Raw genomic sequence first — 20,627 nt, 5'->3', positions numbered from 1 at the left:
GGTTTGCATATAAAACACCCCTGATAACTGAGTATACCCGTGCTCCAGAAAATACCAAGGGGACTTGATCAGATTTGGCACAGAACGCAATCCTCTCCAAAATGTGGCTGGAAAAATTTGTAAAAAGTTAGCAACAAAAAATAAAAATACTCCAGGGGGTTGTTAATCTTGGTAACCAAGGTGTCAAAAAAGTATGTGGTTCATGTCGAATCTTCCTCCCTCCCCCATTTTATTGGAATCCCTACGAATACCGGGATAAATGAAGTATGGGCATGTCTGATCACTATTTTATTACCAATGATATGTAGCCTAGACAAAAATCAATAGTTCAGCCATTGGAACTCACCACGCGTGTCTATTAAGTCTCAATCTTAGCATTCCAATTGATGTTCATATGCCCTTAATGGTCTGTTTTCACTAATTAACCGAGATTCCTCCCCCACCCATTCCTGCTGCTATCTTGAGGGAAGGTTTATTTTTTTCAAATTAATTTTATGTCAATAACCTCTGGTGCAGCCCACCCGGAGTTAAATGCACCAATGCTCGTGCAAACCTTGGAGGGACCTATAGCCCCGCTTTCCCCTCACGAACATGAGCTGGTGCGGGGGTTGGTTAGGTTGGGGTTAAGGGGTCCAAGTCTAAATCTGATTGATATGTTCAGCCGTGAAGGGGTTGTTTCAACTCGCAATCTTGCAGTGCAGATCTGCACTGCACAACCCAAACTGAATGGGGAGAGCGAAGATACTACACCAGAAATTAAATCCAACTCGGGGGGGGCACATCCATCGAGATTTCACTGCTTGTCATGCAACCTCAAGGGTGGGCAGTTGTTTTTTTCTGGGTCCTGTTACAGTCCTGCTTGCTACTTTCTGAAGGAAAGTGCTACCCCCCTCCAGTGGAAATATAAATACAGATTTTAGTTCACAACAGCCTTCCTAGGTCCAAATACCTACAAGTCTATTGAACTGATTGAATAATCTTTGGAGGGTGGCAACCGTCCAAAAACTTTTTTAAAAAGTAATGGTCTTCCTAAACTAAATTTTAACAATACGATTAGGCCCTGTTCAGAATGGCCAGATGGCCAACTGAGACAGCCCCTGACCATTGACATTTCACTGCTACTAAACCTAATAGGGCCAACTACTGACAATAATGGTAGAGTTTGCCAAGGGCACTGTGGTATTCTCCAACAAAAACTAGAGTTCTATTGGATTCTTTTCTCTATCTCTTTTTGAAAAAAAACCCCAATATCTGTTAAATGAATGAAGAACATTTTGTGATGATCAAATTCAGCATCCTTATTATATGGCACAATGCGGACTGTCAATGGCACACAATTTGTTTTTTTTAAAGTTGAGGAATCGACCATCAGCAGAGCTTGGGGCAAAAAGAAAAAGCTGACCAAGTCCGGTTAGTGGGATTGTATAACTGGAGCAAGGGTATATAGCAGCAATGAAAAAAAAAGAGAAGGATTTTTGGAGCAAGTCTTAACACACATTTAAGAGTATAATTTTATTTGCAAAGGAACAATGCCTTATCAACTGGTGTTGTTCAATTGTAGGCGCATGTTGTCTGCATTGAGACACACACTGTGTATCGACTGTCTGCTTCACAGAGGTTAACACAACGGTTTCACCCTCTCCTTCACGCTTGGAGCTGTTGGAGATCACAGCACACGCTGGATAGAGAGGGCCGACTGATCACTGCACTTGCTGCTACATAATTGGCAAAACAAACTTCTTTCTTTTGCTAACTGATGATTTACCTGCACCACTCATTTTAAAGAAAAAGAAACCCCTTTGGCAGTTGAGCTTCTACTGACCTTTTCTTTCCCCCCCACCCCAACCTTCCCACCGAGTTTAATTAAGTAACTCCCTCCCTCGGCCAGCTAGCACTCTCCAATTTTGCTGCCTCTCCAATTTTGGACCAGATGATACAAATCAATTTTGCTAAGAGAGACAGGTTGATGAAGACTTTTGTCGTTCATTCCTCAGGACAAACCCAAGAATACCAAATTTCAAAAGATCGCAACAATTCACACTACAGGAGAAAAGGGCGCTGGGTTGGTTGGTAATCAACTCTTTACTATCCCCTCTGAAATTCTGAGCGGGAAAATTTAATTCCCTCCTCATTCACCCTCACCCTTCCCTCCCTCATTTTCCGGTTTGAACACGCAGGTGGAATTATTATTATTATTTTTATAAAAAAAGAGGCAACTTGCCAAAATGCAATGAAAAGCGTGTGGGTGCCGATTAAATCAGTGATCAGTCAGCCCTGTACATCCTGAGGAAGAAAAAAATAACAAACTGCAAATGTATTTAGATCCAGAACAGAATACTGTGAAATGCTAAGAGTAGCACAAATACTAATATCCAAAAGAAACACTGAGGTAGATTGTCCCAGAAAATTACATCGCACCACATCCTCCTCCCCATTTTCTCATCAGCAACAATACATTTTCATACCCTAAACCTTTTTTTGTTTTTTTGTTTTTGTTTTGTGTAGACTGTAAATTGGGATTCTGTACAGTGATCTCTATAACATTAATAAAAATAAATAAAATATTAATTTTTTTTGAATATAAGAAAATCTTCAAAATTACAAAAGTGTGTGAATTTTCCCTCTGGTTATTTGTAGTGTGAATCAGCCACTAGGTGTATAGAATGAGGGGCTGCCTTGGTTTCTGCTAGGTATTTCCTTACGCTACACAGAAGGAGATCTAGGCACCTTAAGAACAAACAACTTCACACTATATACAACAAAGCAAATTCTGTTAATAAGCTCATTTACCCCCCCCCCCCCCCCCCCCCCCCCGCCCAGCTCACTATTAACCGTCGACAACCCCCACCCCAGTCGAAGGCAGTACAACTTATACATTTGAAAGACCACCCTGCACTCCCTGGCCTCGAGTCCACCCTCCCTCCCTCTACCACAACACCTCAAGAGATTTGCACATTTTAATCTGGTCAGAATAATGAGGTCGAAGCCCTGTCTCCAGACACCAGGTTCTGTTCAGTTGATGTAATAATTCTCAACAGGTGCCGACATTTCTCCCCCCCCCTCCCCACCCATTTTCCCTTTAGCTTTTTGAGAGCATGTGAATTGTCGAGGAGCAACTTTCACCCGATGGCGTAACAACCACCTCGTCCACACATCCCCCCATCACCCTTTTCATGGGGCTCCCCACTAAAACACCTTTGCCACACAGTCCGAAGCAGCTCACGGCAGCGGGGCCGCCACCATCTGCTCAATGGAAAACCGGTTGCCAGGCCTCACCAAGGATTCCTACATCTACGAACGTACAAGTCATCAGTCTTGCCTCAAAGTGCCAATTGTCTGCTTCTATCCCTGTCGCCCGACGTGCAAGATTCCCAGCCGGCTCCCTGGTCAGCCAAAGCCGGCTGCCTTACTCTTATCATGAAGTCAGGAAGGCAGAGAGAAGGAGCACAACAAGTACTTTCAAACAAGCTAAAGAGATGAGAGAAAGCGACGGCAGACTATGACGTGATGGGCCCTTAAAACATCCTTTGCAACTAGTTGCCATTTGCCCTTCAATATTGACAGCACCAGATCGCTTGCCTTAGCTACACTCAGGCCCAGTGACCCACCCTCCCCAGCCCCAAATTTCAGCAATTCCAATTCGGTTGACTACAGTCTGCGGATTGCTTTTACAATGACGGGAGGCAAGGTATTATTACGGATGTGATCAACATTTTTGTTTAAGCTAAACGAATTGCTAGTGCAGATCAATTAAGGAAGGTGATTAAATCCTGTCAGATTATAGATTAAGATGCCAGGTCAGGCAGCAGCGCGTGGAGCACGAGTAGGACCGCCTCTACTGCTGCACAGCCTAAAGGGTGAAGCCCAGGTGTGCAGCAATTTCGTCACACCTCCTGCACCTGCTCCGTCCTGTATGGGGCTCGAATTGGAGTCTAAAGAAAATTGCAATCCCTGCTTGGGTGTTCGGGGGGGGGGAAGAGAGACTGTGGAGTGTGGAGATCTGAACAACATGAACTATTTCTTGCTCTACATGAATCGGGTGGAAACAAATACCAAGCAACTGGTGACTAACGTACTTGTAAATTAAGGAGAGGGTAAACCCAATAAAGACCGATGTTACTAAAGCTCAAATACCCCACGGTGGACGCACCCCATTTCAAATCTACAGATCTGGAGTTCTGGGAAATGCAACCTCGCAACACTTGGCACAAAACAAAAGCTTAACCGGAACATGTAAAAGTACCAAACGTAGTCAACGATTAACATTCGGGTTTGAATTATCCAGTCAGATTTTTCAAACCCTACGTGAGCCAGTCTACCTGGAACACGACACAGAGTCAAACAATGGCACAGAGTGAGCATATTCGGCCCATCGGGTCCATGCATAGCGTGCATTAACGATTCAAATTTTCTCCCTCACAAGACTCTCTCTATCTCGGTTGGGCAAGGATATTAACTGCACAATTCACGATTGTTGAAGGATTCCTGGGACACAGGCTCTGTGTCCAGCAAAAGCAGGAAGGTTGTTGACAAAAACAGAGGCAATGTCAGAATGCAACCGTCACATAGCTCTCAGCAGAGCTTGGACAGTATGTAAAGCACAATACTGATACGAGAAGCATATGGCACTTCATCAGTCTTATTTACATTAAAAGCATTCATCTTCACAGTTCTGACGGCTTGTTTCCAATGTCTTTGCATTAAATACATGTACAACGCTGCAGTGATTTTTTGAGCCTTAACCAGCACACCCCACCCCCAATTCTACGAACCTTACAAGGAGGCCACTCGGCCCATCAGGTCCACGCTAGTTCTCTGTAGATCAATCCAGGCAGTCCCACCCTCCCACTGTAACCCTGTACCCCCACAGCTTTGCATCTCTCAGGGGTCCATCCAACTTAGTTCTGAAACCACTAACCCAACTGGACTGTCACTAGTTATAAGGAACAACACGGGTTCCTCGCCATCACCCACAGGTCACACAAGCCTTCAGTTTCTCCCCACCCCCCTCCCCAGCCCTCTCCACTTAATGGTAGTAAGGAGAGAGAGAAAAAGAGAGAGAGAGGAAGAAGGAGGGAGAGGGAGAAGGAGCGAGAGATCTCAGTTTGGGGAGTACAGAAATGGAACATCCTGTACCCCAACACAGCCAGAGTTCGGGCAGAATAAGATCATCCCTTCTCCATTGATGGAAGGGATTAAAATGCCAAAGTCTCTCTCTCATACGCACAAGTAAGATTATTGTCGTTCTGCCCTCTTTCTCTTCCAGTTTTTCTTTGCACCTTCCTGTCCTCTCCTTCCAACACGTGGTTTACCAACACAAACTGAGACAGAATTAATTTATTTTTGCCACTCCTCCCTCCCCCCCCTCCCCCCCTGCCCCTACTCAGATGTGCCCCTTCAACTCGGTTAAGCACAAAGATGATCTTAAGACCCAGATCATTTGCTACTAGCCTCGCTGTTGAGATCACCCACTTGCTTTGAACCGTGTCTCAAAAGCTGCAACAATAAAGCTTCCAAGAGGCCTGCAGTAGAGCATAAAGCGGAAACTGAAACCCAGAGTTTTGTTTTTGTAAATATTTCGTTCCCTGACACAATATCCCTTAAAAGTCAGGGAAGGGGGAAAAAAAAAATAAAAAAAAAATCAGGTATATTAGTCCAAACTTTACAAAAATAAATCGTGCCTCTCGGACTGCTGGTCCTCAGAAACACACTTCTAATTATTGCAAAGCTGATCTTGGTGAATAGAGAATACATCAAACATCAATTATGTACAAAAAACATTGAAAGTACAGGATTTGTCTTGTAAAACGCACAAAAGAGGGAAAGCAGCAGCTACTGGTTTGAGGAACTGTTCTCCAACCATTGCATCGAAAATGACTTCTAGGTGTGATTATTCTCTTTTTGTTTTACATCAGTGTTCGGCTTTTGGAATTTGAAAGAAGATTCGGGTTTACTTTGCTTGTGTGTTCCGCTAGATTCCCACTGTTATAAAGTTCCCGCTTCAGGAAAATGAAATTGGACTGGTGTCATTCTAAACTGTAGGTGCTTTTGTTGTGTTTAACCTTTTTTTGTAAAAAAAACAAAAACAAAACGTCTTCCCCCAAAATTGGGCCTAAACCCCTCAGCCTCCAGCACTCCACAGATGAAAGTTCAAAAGGTCGCTTCCTGGCTGGGAACCACAGCTATGTTGATAGCAGCCTTGGAAATGCTTTCTGATATGATTCTGTGTGTACCTATGTACACGTGTGTGTGTGTGTGTGTGTGTGTGTGTATATAGATCAGAATATATATATATTTATAAATATATATAAAACTGTTTGCCTACGTATTGTATGGGTGCACATGTTTGTGTGATGTAATATTTGTACATGCATGTAGGCACAGTAAGTCCGTGTACATATTTCTACTGTCATAGAATGTATGTTTTGTTTCTTCACAGTTTGATTCATTGATAACGAGCCACTTGGCAGGAAAAATATTTTTTTTTTTCAGACAACGGCAACGGTCCTTTTCCTGGTGTAGCAAACTGTGGCAGCCATGATTGAGTCCTGAGATTCTAAGGGCCCAACAAATGAAAATCAGAAAGAAATGGGAGGTAGCAGAAATGTTATGAAGGGCTTGACCTCGGCAAGGACAATATTCGCCCGTTCTTCTTCCCTCCGTTCATGTGCGTGTACGGTATGTGTTCGTCATAGTTGCCTCTCAGGCCCATGGTGGGTCCATTGTCCCGGCTGTGACTTAGCGGGGTCTCTGTCTGTGAGTAAGAGGAGGGATCAAGCGGAATGCTTTCCATATTCTCAAAATCCATGTCATATTCCTCCATGTCGGGGGGCTTGTTATCCTCGCTGTAGTAGAAGGAGAGACCGTGAAAACTTGGGTGGAGGTCTTCCTTCAGCATCTCGATGATCTCCAAGAAAGTGGGTCTTGCCTTTGGATTGTATTGCCAACACATCTGCATCAGGGTGTGTCTGGAGTGACAAAGGGAACACAAAAAAAGAATGTTTACTGGGCCATGGGAGATCATACAGAAGCAAAATGCAATTGCCGCTTAGGGCGCAGAAATTAAAATCTGCCTTCATGACCGTAATAAATAGAATCGCCGAGGTTTACAGTGCAAGAGAGAAACCACTTTGACCCATTTTGTCTATGTTGATTCTTTGCTACAGTAACCCAGATTTTCCTGCACTCATCCCAGTGCGTGGTTTAAGATGAAGTTCTTCACTTCTAGCTGCAGCAGGGTCGACTCAGTTGGTGGTACTTTCGCCTCCCGAGACAGAAGGTTCCGAGCTCAGCACGATTTAAGTCCCGCTCCGTTCCACGGCAATTTCTGAGGGAGAGCAAGGGATTTCTCCGCGGACGCTCTGACTGATATGTATCCCTCAACCGACACCACTCTTGTGTTGCGGTTTGCAGGAGTTTGCCGTGTGCAGAATGTTGCATTTCCTACATTACAACAGGGATTACACACTGAAAGTACTTAATCGATTGCAAAGCAGATTTAAATGGGGAGAGTCAAGGAAAGGAGTTCCAGGAAGGAGGCAAGGAGATGGGAAGAGGAGAGTAGTGTTATACCTTACACCTTATACCTGGCAACCTGTAACTAGTGGGGTCCCTCAAGGATCAGTGTTGGGCCCGCAGTTGTTCACAATTTACATAGATGATTTGGAGTTGGGGACCAAGTGCAATGTGGCAAAGTTTGCAGACGACACTAAGATGAGTGGTAAAGCAAAAAGTGCAGAGGATACCGGAAGTCTGCAGAAGAATTTGGATAGGTTAGGTGAATGGGCTAGGGTCTGGCAGATGGAATTCAATGTTGCCACGTGTGAGGCTATCCATTTTGGGAGGAATAACAGCAGAATGGATTATTATTTAAACGGTAAGATGTTAAAACATGCTGCTGTGCAGAGGGACCTGGGTGTGCTGGTGCACGAGTCACAAAAAGTTGGTGTGCAGGTGCAACAGGTGATTAAGAAGGCTAATCGAGTTTTGTCTTTCATTGCTAGAGGGATGGAGTTCAAGACTAGGGAGGTTATGCTACAATTGTATAAGGTGTTGGTGAGGCCACATCTGGAGTATTGTGTTCAGTTTTGGTCTCCTTACCTGAGAAAGGACATATTGGCACTAGAGGGAGTGCAGAGGAGATTCACTAGGTTGATCCCAGAGTTGAGGGGATTAGATTATGATGAGAGGTTGAGTAGATTGGGACTGTACTCATTGGAGTTTAAAAGGATGTGGGGGGATCTTATTGAAACATATAAAATTATGAAGGGAATAGATAGGATAGATGCGGGCAGGTTGTTTCCACTGGTCGGGGAAAGCAGAACTAGGGGGCATAGCCTCAAAATAAGGGGAAGTAGATTTAGGACCGAGTTTAGGAGGAACTTCTTCACCCAAAGGGTTGTGAATCTATGGAATTCCTTGCCCAGTGAAGCAGTTGAAGCTCCTTCTTTAAACGTTTTTAAGAAAAAGATAGATACCTTTCTAAAGAATAAAGGGATTCGGGGATATGGTGTACGGGCCGGAGAGTGGAGCTGAGTCCACAAAGATCAGCCATGATCTCATTAAATGGCGGAGCAGGTTTGAGGGGCTAGATGGCCTACTCCTGTTCCTAGTTCTTAAGTTCTTATGTAATATATATATTACTCTCTTGAACCAGCCGAGTTATTGAAATGAGCAGTAGTCTTCTTTTAACTAATTTATTGAGTAATATAAATAAATACTGTGAGTTCTTTTACTTAATACTCGACTAGTAAATAAAGAAACAATTGTAGAGATAACTAATTAAATTATACAATACAATGCTGTGATAACAAATAACTTCTCTCTCGAGGGGGGATTGGGAGGGAGTAAGTTTGGTGTTGCACATTATTTGGATTACATGATAAGCACGTTCTTGGATGAGTGAATCGCAGGGATATCCTCAGCGGAAGTAACATCCTCAGTTTGATTCACACCGAGACAAACCTGTTCATCTCATCCAGGGCAATGGCAAGGGTCCCATAACTGGCATGCGTTACGAGTCAGTAAATACTGGCAGGGGGAGAGAGAGGCAGAAGAGAAATTTGGTGAGGGGAACAATCAGCCAAACGAATCATACTCACAATCTGTCGGTGCAGTTATCAGGCCGATCCAAAAAGCCTCCGTCCATAACAAACTTAAGAACCTGTTCATTTGACAGCCCCTGATAGGGTTGTTCTGCTAGAGTGCTGACCTCCCACAGCACAACGCCAAAAGACCTGACAATGGAGTACAAGCAGAGTTTTAAAAAGTCATAACAGACTAAAATGCCCTTGCAGCCGCCATGCTATTTTCATTAGATATTACAAAAGGAGGCCATTCAGCTCATTGAACCATTGATCGCTCCTTGAAAGTTCCCATGAAAACGGATTGTTCCAACCTTTCTGGTAGTGCCAGCTTGCACGTGAGAAGGTTTCTCTGCATTTCCCCTTCAGGTATTTTGCCAATTATTTTAAATCCTCTGATCCACATGATGTTTCTCTCCCCTGGGTCTATCATAACATCCCATTCACCATTTTGAAAAAACCCTATTAGGTTTCCCTTTAACATTCTCTGGTTTGAGGTGAATCAGTTTCTCCAATTCCTCCGTATAACTGAAGTTCCTGATCCTGGGCACCGCTCTGGTAAACCTCCTCCACACCCTCTCCAGGTCTGTACCATTTAGTTTATATTGCCCCTCCAGTTGGGTCTAAACCAATCATTTCTGAAGGCTTGCCACAATTTCCATATTGACTAGTAATGCTCTTTGAAGAGCTTGACGTTTTTAATATGTGGAGTCAAGAGTGGTGGATGAAATTAGGATTTCCTTGATCGTACTCAATGTTGGAATGGGTTCGAGGGGCTAAATGGCGTACTCCTCATAGATCTCATAGAATTTACAGTGCAGAAGGAGGCCATTCGGCCAATCGAGTCTGCACCGGCTCTTGGAAAGAGCACCCCACCCAAGGTCAACACCTCCACCCTATCCCCATAACCCAGTAACCCCACCCAACACTAAGGGCAATTTATCATGGCCAATCCACCTAACCTGCACATCTTTGGACTGTGGGAGGAAACCGGAGCACCCAGAGGAAACCCACGCACACACGGGGAGGATGTGCAGACTCCGCACAGACAGTGACCCAAGCCGGAATCGAACCTGGGACCCTGGAGCTGTGAAGCAATTGTGCTATCCACAATGCTACCGTGCTCCTGCCACGCTTGCACAAATCATGAGTCACTACACTTCAACGCAATTCACTGTCCAAGAAGTGAGATAATGTATAACTATTTAATCTTGTCTTTTACGCGCTGCCTTGAAATAGGAGAGCGTCGTTTCAATTCACGTTTTGTGTTGTGATCCAAGGTAAACGTTCTGTGATGATCCGGGTGAAATCAAGAGTATCTAGTTCAAAGTCCAGGCATGTCGCAGACAGCAAGACTGACTCACCAAACGTCGGAGTGTGCAGTAAACACTCCGTCCTTCAAGGATTCCGGAGCCATCCATCGCACAGGGAGCAACCCTTTCCCACCCTTACGATAGTAGTCCGTCTCATAGATGTCTCTGGTCATTCCAAAGTCTATTTCAAAAATAAATAAATGCAGAGCTATATATACATTTACCACATCACAATTCACATCACATTGAAGCGATCGGCTCGGCAACGGGATTTTCTGCATTCCTACCCGATCGTAAGTTGAATAGAGGATATACGGGGCAGCACGGTGGCACAGTGGCTAGCACTGCTGCCTACAGCGCCGAGGACCCAGTTTCGATCCCGGTTCCGGGTCAATGTCCATGTGGAGTTTGAACATTCTCCCTGTGTCTGCGTGGGTTTCACCCCCACAATTCAAAGATGTGCAGGTTAGGTGGATTGGCCACGCTAAATTGTCCCTTAATTGGAAAAAAATTATTGGGTGCTTTAAATTTATTTTTAAAAATAAGAGGATCCACGGCCCACCCTGTCGCACCATTCCAGAATAAGGAGTCTACTTTTTCCCCATCATTTCGCTGAGCTGACTCTTGACTGGATCCAAGATTCTGGCCTCCGCAACCCTACCTAGACCAGCATACATTTGTCCAATTGTCAGTTTTATCGAACTCCCTTGCATAGGTGCCTGGCTCTTTTCATTTGCTTCAAGCACAGTTTAGTTCCTCATCTGAATTTAAATAAATAACCCATATTTTGCTTCTCTTAACCAGCGATATTAAAGCATTGTTCTTCCAGTTCCTCCCCCTTCTGTACAGTTGCACCGTGGGATCAGTCAACAGCGCCATCCAAACCCACGAACTCTAACACCTAGAAGGACAAAAGGCAGCAGACGCGTAGGGACACCACTCCCCTGCAAATTCTCCTCCAAGCCACACTTCATCGTAATTTGAACCATGTCCCTTAACTGACTGTGGAACTCCCTCCCTAGCAGCACTGTGGATGTACCTACACCACAGACACTGCAGCGGTTCAAGAAGGCAGCTCACCACCACCACCTTCTCAGGGGCAATTAGGGATGGGCAGAAAATGCTGGCAGGGCCAGTCGCACCCACGCCCCACGAATGAACTAAATAACAAGTCTCCCACCAGTTCCTACCTCCAATTTTCACTGTATAATCCTCTCCCACCATGCAATTGCGAGCTGCCAGGTCCCGGTGGACAAATTTCTTGGCATTCAGGTAAGCCATTCCATCAGAAATCTCAGCTGCTGTCCGGATCATCTCCTTCAGGGTAGGTGGTGGGTGTCCTGGATTATTCTGATTGGACAAAAAAACGAACAACGGTCAAAAGTTTTTTTGTTCATTTACAGATACAACAGACCATTAATGCTCCGAAAGAGTTGTTTATAAGAACTGTAAAAAAGACTTGTACAAGAAACTTATATTGACGAAGGGCACATATTTATTGCACGTACATGTGTAGACGTCTTTAAGGCACGATTTTGAGGCTCAATACGCCAATCATTGTGGTGGAAAATCGTGAACTCACCATACCATGGTTTGAGTGCTTTGCATCACTCCCTTTCCCTGCTTCTCTGCTTTCCACTTGCCATTTCCCATTCCACCTGCTGCTGCCCATTTTAGTCCCCCTTCTCCTACGCCCTCCTTCTCCTACGCCCTCCTTTCTCCTACGCCCTCCTTTCCCCTACGCCCTCCTTTCCCCTACGCCCTCCTTTCCCCTACGCCCTCCTTTCCCCTACGCCCTCCTTTCCCCTACGCCCTCCTTTCCCCTACGCCCTCCTTTCCCCTACGCCCTCCTTTCCCCTACGCCCTCCTTTCCCCTACGCCCTCCTTTCCCCTACGCCCTCCTTTCCCCTACGCCCTCCTTTCCCCTACGCCCTCCTTTCCCCTACGCCCTCCCTGCCACTCCCTCCAATCATTCCGCCCATATTCTCAGACTTGCTCTTTTGCGTAATTTTCTACTCTTGGGTGTGTGTGTGTGTCAGCCGTGGCTCAGCTGGTAACATTCTTGCATCTGAATCACAAGATTCCGGATTAAATTCCACTCCAGTGCTTCAGCACAAGAACAATCTCTGCTGAGGCTCCAGTGCAACACCGAGGGAGCACTGCACTGTCCCAGTGCCATCTTTTGGGTGAGATGTTAAACCAAGGCCCATTTGCCTGCTCAGGAGAGGGAGAGATGGTGAGCTAGTGGTAATGTCACTGGAATAGTAATCCAGAGACCCAGGCTGAAGTTCTGGGGACACGTGTTCAAATCCCATCATGGCAGCTGGAGAAATTCAAATTGAATTAATTTGTGGGTGGCACAGTGGTTAGCACTGCTGCCTCACAGAGCCAGAGACCGGGGTCAGGATTCTTCGGAAACAGGCGGGGCAGGCAACTCCAGCGGGAAGGAGTGGCGTGAACCACTCCGGTGTCGGGTTGCCCCGAAGGTGCGGAATCCTCCGCACCTTCAGGGACTAGGCCGGAGTGGTTTGCGCCGCGCTAGCTGGCGCGTAAGGGGCTTGGCGCCACGCCAACCAGCGCTGAAGGGCCTCCACCGGCTCGCCGCGAGTTGGCGCCATGCGCAGGTGCGCCAGCGTGTGCTGACGTCATCCCAGTGCATGCACGGGGGGGGGGGGGGGGGGGGGGGGGGGGGGTTCATCTCCGCGCCGGCCATCGTGGACCCCAACACCAGCCGGCGCGGAGGAATAGAGTGCCCCCACAGCACAGGCCCGCCCCCAGATCGGTGGGCTCCTACCGCTGACCAGGCCACCATGGGGCCCCCCGGGGGCAGATCCCCCCCCCCCCAGAGGACCCCGGAGGCCACCTGCGGAGCCAAGTCACGCCGGTAAGTACCTGTCGTAACATACGCTGGCGGGACCAGCCAAAAATGGGCGGCCGCTGAGCCCATCGCTTGCCGGAGAATCGGCGGGGGGGGGGGGGGGGAGCGCGCTGCCAGCGGCCGCCGACCGGCGCGGCGCGATTCCCGCCCCCGCCAAATCCTCGGCGCCGGAGAATTCGGCAGCAGGCGGGGGCGGGATTCACGCCGCCCCCCCGGCGATTCTCCGACCCGGCAGGGGGGGTCGGAGAATCCCGCCCCGGGTTTCAATTCTAGCCTGGAGGATTGTCTGTGTGGAGTTTGTTACGTTCTCCCCGTGTTTGCGCGGGTTTCCTCCGGGTGCTCCAGTTTCCTCCCACAGTCCAAAGATGTGCAGATTAGGTGGATTGACCATGATAAATTACCCCATAGTATCCAAAAGGTTAGGTGGGGTTACTGGGATAGGGTGGAGGTGTGGACCTAGGTACCCTTTCCAAGCTTCGGTGAAGACTCGATGGGCCGAATGGCCTCTTTCTGCACTGTAGGGATTCTATGATTCTCTCCTTCAACATACCATGTGTGGGAAGTGGAATATTTGGCTGACAAGTCGTGGGTTGATACGAGCCTTATATTGGCAACATTCAAGGACAGACCAAGTCTCTTGTCTGCGGAATTGAAGAGATTGAGAATGGTTTGCAAATCTAGTGAAGTAGGGCATGACACCAGAAACTGCAGATCATGCATGTCTATGGCCGCCAGCTTAGCTAAAGAATTCTCCATCTCGGTGGTATTTAATACTCACAGGGGGCAGTTTGACCTTTTGATGAGGTGAATAGCCACAGTCAGGTAGATTGTGAATATTATGGGGCTGTCACACAGCCTCGCTTGACACAGGTCTGGATTCTGAAGGCATCTGTTTCAGATCTCCCACTCAAGATAGTTGCAGTCACACCATCATGAAGCAACTGTGTGATTGTGATGAAGTTTCTTAGACATCTAAATCTTTGCAGGACAACGTTACAATAATGATGGCACTTCTAAAGTACTTCATTTACTGCAAAGTGCTTTGAGAGGTCCAGTGATCGTGAAAAGCTTTAATAAATGCAAGCCTTTTTTTCCCCTCGCTCGCCTGCTCCCTCCCTTCATTCTCTACTCCCCTCTCACCGTTCCCCATCTCCTTCATATCGTTCCCCTCTGTTGTTCGAGTGTCACCTCCCTCTCTCCAGCTCCTTGCTTGTGGTCAGTGTTGGCAGTGCACTGGACAATCAAAATCCCTGCTCTCTGAACTACCACATGATTACCATCACAGATCCTTTCTATCGCCAGAGGGTTGGGTCATGTTTGTACCATATTATACTCAAGGATGTACAACGTTTAAAAAAAAAAAAAATTTAGAGTACCCAGTTCACTTTTTTTTTCCAATTAAGGGGCAATTTATCGTGGCCAATCCACCTACCTTGCACATCTTTTGGGTTGTGGGGGCAAAACACACGCAAACACGGGGAGAAAACACATGGGGCAGCACGGTAGCATAGTGGTTAGCACAATTGCTTCACAGCTCCAGGGTCCCAGGTTCGATTCCGACTTGGGTCACTGTCTGTGCGGAGTCTGCACATCCTCCCCGTGTGTGCGTGGGTTTCCTCCGGGTGCTCCGGTTTCCTCCCCAGTTCAAAGATGTGCAGGTTAGGTGGATTGGCCATAATACAATTGCCCTTAGTGTCCAAAATTGCCCTTGGTGTTGGGTGGGGTTACTGGGTTATGGGGATGGGGGGAGGTGTTGGCCTTGGGTGGGGTGCTCTTTCCGGGAGCCGGTGCAGACTCGATGGGCCGGGTGGCCTCCTTCTGCACTGTAAATTCTATGAATATGCAAACTCCACACGGACAGTGACCCAGGGCCGGGAGCGAACCTGGGACCTCGGCGCCGTGAGGCCGCAGTGCTAACCCACTGCGCCACCGTGCTGCACTGACATAGTGTTTTAACACCCAAAGAGGTCCTGGTCCCTCGGCAATGCGTCTGCTTCAACAAAACTGAAACACTGAAAAAAGTTACAATTCGCAGATTACACAGAACATTATAAACGTAATTCTTATAAGCGTGTACAATGCTATCAGAGAATAACAGTCAGCGTGTATTTACACGCTGGTGAACTTGGCAGTGATACGTGACACAGCTCTGTCTCCAATGAGCAAATATAATGCCACCAAGTAACATTACACTAGTGAAAAAACCCGACCAATCGCCTCGGGTCACCAGTTAATAATTTATTTTTATTTCTCAGAACACTTTCATATTTTTCAAACGGCAGCAAGGCTGTAATTGGGAGGATACCTCAGCATCTGGACGCAACGATCGCAGGTAGCTCTTCAGATCCCCGTGGGTCATCAGCTCCATGACAACGAGAGTCGGCTGCCCCTTTGACACAACGCCGAGCAAACGCACCTGCAAGGACCAACATTCAAAGGCCAACGTTAAGTTTCGGCACAACTCGTTCTCAAAGAGAAAAATGTTCAGTAGCAGCTCCATGCCCGAGCTCCAACAGACAACAACAATTTCATCTTTAAATCCAAATGAGACCTTTCAATGATGAATGGGGACAAAGTAGTAATAATAACAATCTTTATCATTAGGAGGGAAGTGATTCATGTTATTCTCTGGAAGGGCAGAACTGGAGCAAACCTTTACACACTTTTAGGGGCATTTATTTACAGAATTACACATTACAAGTATGTGCCTCCTAACCCAACACAATTTCAGTCTGCGTCTAATTAAAGATGCACAAGCGAAGGCTCAGTTAATGCCTAGCACCTGCAAACAATGAATACAAAATCAACAATGTAGTTGCACGTGTGGGTGAATAACACCGAGGCAGGTTCAAGTCGCTGCTGGACGAATGCACAGTCAATGATCGGTTGGCTTATCTTCTCCAACCACTTATTTTGCCATTGGCGGTTCTTCCTTCAGGCATTTTAGCCTCACATTCTGGAATTCCATACTTACGTCTGTCCACCTTGCTACCTTAAAGCTCTCTGTAAAACGCACCTCTTTGACCAACTGTTCGGACACCGAGGTACAGTGAAAAGTATTTTTCTGCGAGCAGTCAACAGATCATTAAGTACATGGGAATAAAAGGGGAATAAAAGAAAATACATACTAGGGCAACACAAGGTATACAATGTAACTACATAAGCACCGGCATCAGATGAAGCATACAGGGTGTAATGTTAATGAGGTCAGTCCACAAGAGGGTCATTTAGGAGCCTGGTAACAGCGGGGAAGAAGCTGTTTTTGAGTCTGTTCGTGCGTGTTCTCAGACTTCTGTATCTCCTGCCCGATGGAAGAAGTTGGAAGAGTGAGTAAGCCAGGTGGGAGGGATCTTTGATTATACTGCCCGCTTTCCCCAGGCAGCGGGAGGTGTAGATGGAGTCAATGGATGGGAGGCAGGTTCGTGTGATGGACTGGGCGGTGTTCACGACTCTCTGAAGTTTCGTGCGGTCCTGGACCGAGCAGTTGCCATACCAGGCTGTGATGCAGCCCGATAGGATGCTTTCTATGGTGCATCTGTAAAAGTTGGTAAGGGTTAATGCGGACATGCCGAATTTCCTTAGTTTCCTGAGGAAGTGTAGGCGCTGTTGTGCTTTCTTGGTGGTAGCGTCGACGTGGGTGGAGTGCTTGAGCTGTGAAATGCCTCAGCACAGGTCGTAGATGCTGGGAATCTAGAACATGAAGTCGGACCCGTCGGTGTGCAAATGGCAGGGTGAGCGAGGTACAATAGGGCAGAAGGTACAAAAGTCTGAGAACATGCACCAACAGATTCAAAACCAGCTTCTTGCCCGTTCTTACCAGACTCCTGGATGACTCTTTTACGGACTAATCTGATCTCTTTAAACATCTTCTCTACTGAGTACAGTACTGCACTCCGGTCTGCTTCACCTGATGCCTGTGTCGATGTATTTACATTGTGTATTTATGTATGACGCATGTTTTTTTTCCAAGTACGGAACAACACGTCTGCACTGCACGCCGAACAATACTTTTCACTGTACCCCGGTACACGTGACAACAAAATGAATCCAAATGTTCCTGCATGGGGCAGGTTGGTTTTCTCTGGCGGTGGAGGGAAGATGGGGTAATTGCCACAAGTATACATGAATAAATGGTGGAGAGAATATAAAGGTCGTACCACATGGTGACAGCTGAAGGCCTTCATCACGGATGCCTCGTTCAAGAACTCTATGCGCTCCCGCAGACTGGCAGACTCATTCACAGTCTTCACTGCCACGTGAGTTTCTGGGCACCCCTTCACAATATCCTTTGCAATCCCTTCATAGACCATACCGAAGGAACCTTGCCCCAGCTCTCTCAGAAGTTCTATCTTATCACGTGAAACCTCCCACTCATCTGGAACGTAGACTGGAGAAACAAACGTTTAGTGGCATTACACTGAACAAACATCACAACAAACAACAGTCCGAGAGAATGCTGGAAATTTCCATTCAGCTTATCTAGCTTTTTGAAGATAAGAGAAGCCGGAATGAGAATTGACGTAACTGAAGCTCTGCTTTGCTCGTAAATAAATTAACACTTATTCATTGATTTATAGGGAAGAGTGCCACCTAATGAGGCAAAAACATCAGCTTGAGAGAGGGCAGGTGGAGAGAGAGAGAGAGAGAGAGAGAGTGGGAGTGAGGTGAGAGTGGAGCAGGAGGGAGTGAGAGTAACAGAATGGGAGAGAGGGAGGGCGCGGGAGAGAGCGGGCAGGCGGGAGGGAGGGAGCGGGAGGAAGAGTGGGCGAGTGGGAGGGAGGACGAGCGAGTGGGAGAGAGGACGAGCGAGTGGGAGAGAGGGATTGAGAGAGGGCAAGGGGAAGAGAGAGGAACAGGAGAGGGAGAGAGGGAGGGAGAGGGAAGGAGGGAGGGAGCAAGCAAGTGGGAGGGAGGAAGAGCGAGTGAGCGGGAGGAAAGCAAGCGAGTGGGAGGGAGGAAGAGCGAATGAGCGGGAGGGAGGAAGAGCAAGAGTGTAGGAGGGAGGAAGAGCAAGCGAGCGGGAGGAAGAGCAAGCGAGCGGGAGGGGAAAGAGCAAGCAAGCGGGAGGGAGGAAGAGCAAGTGAGTGGGAGGGAGGAAGAGCAAGTGAGCGGGAGGGAGGAAGAGCAAGCGAGCGGGAGGGGGAAGAGCAAGCGAGCGGGAAGGGGAAGAGCAAGCGAGCGGGGGGACGAGCAAGCGAGCGGGAGGGAGGAAGAGCAAGTGAGTGGGAGGGAGGAAGAGCAAGTGAGCGGGAGGGAGGAAGAGCAAGCGAGTGGGAGGGGGAAGAGCAAGCGGGAGGGAGGAAGAGCAAGCGAGCGGGAAGGGGAAGAGCAAGCGAGCGGGAGGAAGAGCAAGCGAGCAGGAAGGGAAAGAGCAAGCGAGCGGGAGGGAGGAAGAGCAAGTGAGCGGGAGGGGGAAGAGCAAGCGAGCGGGAGGAAGAGCAGGTGAGCGGGAGGGGGAAGAGCAAGCGGGAGGGAGGAAGAGCAAGCGAGCGGGAGGGGAAAGAGCAAGCGAGCGGGGGGGACGAGCAAGCGAGCGGGAGGGGAAAGAGCAAGCGAGCGGGGGGACGAGCAAGCGAGCGGGAGGGAGGAAGAGCAAGTGAGCGGGAGGGAGGAAGAGCAAGCGAGCGGGAGGGGGAAGAGCAAGTGAGCGGGAGGGAGGAAGAGCAAGCGGGAGGGAGGAAGAGCAAGTGAGCGGGAGGGAGGAAGAGCAAGCGAGCGGGGGGACGAGCAAGCGAGCGGGGGGACGAGCAAGCGAGCGGGAGGTAGGAAGAGCAAGTGAGCGGGAGGGAGGAAGAGCAAGCGAGCGGGAGGGGGAAGAGCAAGCGAGCGGGAGGAAGAGCAGGTGAGCGGGAGGGGGAAGAGCAAGCGGGAGGGAGGAAGAGCAAGCGAGCGGGAAGGGGAAGAGCAAGCGAGCGGGAGGGGGAAGAGCGAGTGAGCGGGAGGGAGGAAGAGCAAGTGAGCGGGAGGGAGGAAGAGCAAGTGAGCGGGAGGGAGGAAGAGCAAGTGAGCGGGAGGGAGGAAGAGCAAGTGAGCAGGAGAGAGGAAGAGCAAGTGAGCGGGAGGGAGGAAGAGCAAGCGGGAGGGAGGAAGAGCAAGTGAGCGGGAGGGAGGAAGAGCAAGTGAGCGGGAGGGAGGAAGAGCAAGTGAGCGGGAGGGAGGAAGAGCAAGTGAGCGGGAGGGAGGAAGAGCAAGCGAGCGGGAGGGGGAAGAGCAAGCGAGCGGGAGGGGGAAGAGCAAGCGAGCGGGAGGGGGAAGAGCAAGCGAGCGGGAGGGGGAAGAGCAAGCGAGCGGGAGGGGGAAGAGCAAGCGAGCAGGAGGGGGAAGAGCGAGTGAGCGGGAGGGCGAAGAGCGAGTGAGCGGGAGGGGGAAGAGCGAGTGAGCGGGAGGGGGAAGAGCGAGTGAGCGGGAGGGGGAAGAGCGAGTGAGCGGGAGGGGGAAGAGCGAGTGAGCGGGAGGGGGAAGAGCGAGTGAGCGGGAGGGGGAAGAGTGAGTCAGCGGGAGGGAAGAAGAGCAAGTGAGTGGGAGGGGGAAGAGCAAGCGAGTGGGAGGGGGAAGAGCAAGCGAGCGGGAGGGGGAAGAGCAAGCGAGCGGGAGGGGGAAGAGCAAGCGAGCGGGAGGGGGAAGAGCAAGCGAGCGGGAGGGGGAAGAGCAAGCGAGCGGGAGGGGGAAGAGCAAGCGAGCGGGAGGGGGAAGAGCAAGCGAGCGGGAGGGGGAAGAGCAAGCGAGCGGGAGGGGGAAGAGCAAGCGAGCGGGAGGGGGAAGAGCAAGCGAGCAGGAGGGGGAAGAGCGAGTGAGCGGGAGGGGGAAGAGCGAGTGAGCGGGAGGGGGAAGAGCGAGTGAGCGGGAGGGGGAAGAGCGAGTGAGCGGGAGGGGGAAGAGCGAGTGAGCGGGAGGGCGAAGAGCGAGTGAGCGGGAGGGGGAAGAGCGAGTGAGCGGGAGGGGGAAGAGCGAGTGAGCGGGAGGGGGAAGAGCGAGTGAGCGGGAGGGGGAAGAGTGAGTCAGCGGGAGGGAAGAAGAGCAAGTGAGTGGGAGGGGGAAGAGCAAGCGAGTGGGAGGGGGAAGAGCAAGCGAGTGGGAGGGGGAAGAGCAAGCGAGCGGGAGGGGGAAGAGCAAGCGAGCGGGAGGGGGAAGAGCAAGCAAGCGGGAGGGGGAAGAGCAAGCGAGCAGGAGGGGGAAGAGCGAGTGAGCGGGAGGGCGAAGAGCGAGTGAGCGGGAGGGGGAAGAGCGAGTGAGCGGGAGGGGGAAGAGTGAGTCAGCGGGAGGGAAGAAGAGCAAGTGAGTGGGAGGGGGAAGAGCAAGCGAGTGGGAGGGGGAAGAGCAAGCGAGTGGGAGGGGGAAGAGCAAGCGAGCGGG

The 20,627-nt window shown here is 49.2% G+C and overlaps 1 protein-coding gene across 2 annotated transcripts in view; it reads right to left on the bottom strand.

The window, feature by feature from the left end:
- Nucleotides 1–5,528: 5,528 nt before the first annotated feature.
- The window catches only part of LOC140394972 (insulin receptor-like), a 284,928-nt gene continuing 269,829 nt past the window's right edge, over nt 5,529–20,627 (bottom strand). For both annotated transcript variants that reach the window (XM_072482239.1, XM_072482240.1), the window contains 6 exons: nt 17,432–17,661; nt 15,580–15,690; nt 11,587–11,746; nt 10,448–10,577; nt 9,102–9,236; nt 5,529–6,968 (listed from right to left, as the gene is read on the bottom strand). In XM_072482239.1, coding sequence (XP_072338340.1) covers nt 6,608–6,968; nt 9,102–9,236; nt 10,448–10,577; nt 11,587–11,746; nt 15,580–15,690; nt 17,432–17,661 — 1,127 coding nt within the window. In that variant the 3' untranslated portion in view covers nt 5,529–6,607. The remainder of the gene's footprint in view (nt 6,969–9,101; nt 9,237–10,447; nt 10,578–11,586; nt 11,747–15,579; nt 15,691–17,431; nt 17,662–20,627) is intronic.

The sequence above is a fragment of the Scyliorhinus torazame genome, chromosome 18, assembly GCF_047496885.1.
Source record: "Scyliorhinus torazame isolate Kashiwa2021f chromosome 18, sScyTor2.1, whole genome shotgun sequence".
Classification (NCBI taxonomy): domain Eukaryota; kingdom Metazoa; phylum Chordata; class Chondrichthyes; order Carcharhiniformes; family Scyliorhinidae; genus Scyliorhinus; species Scyliorhinus torazame.
This window is presented reverse-complemented; position numbering and strand designations above follow the sequence as displayed.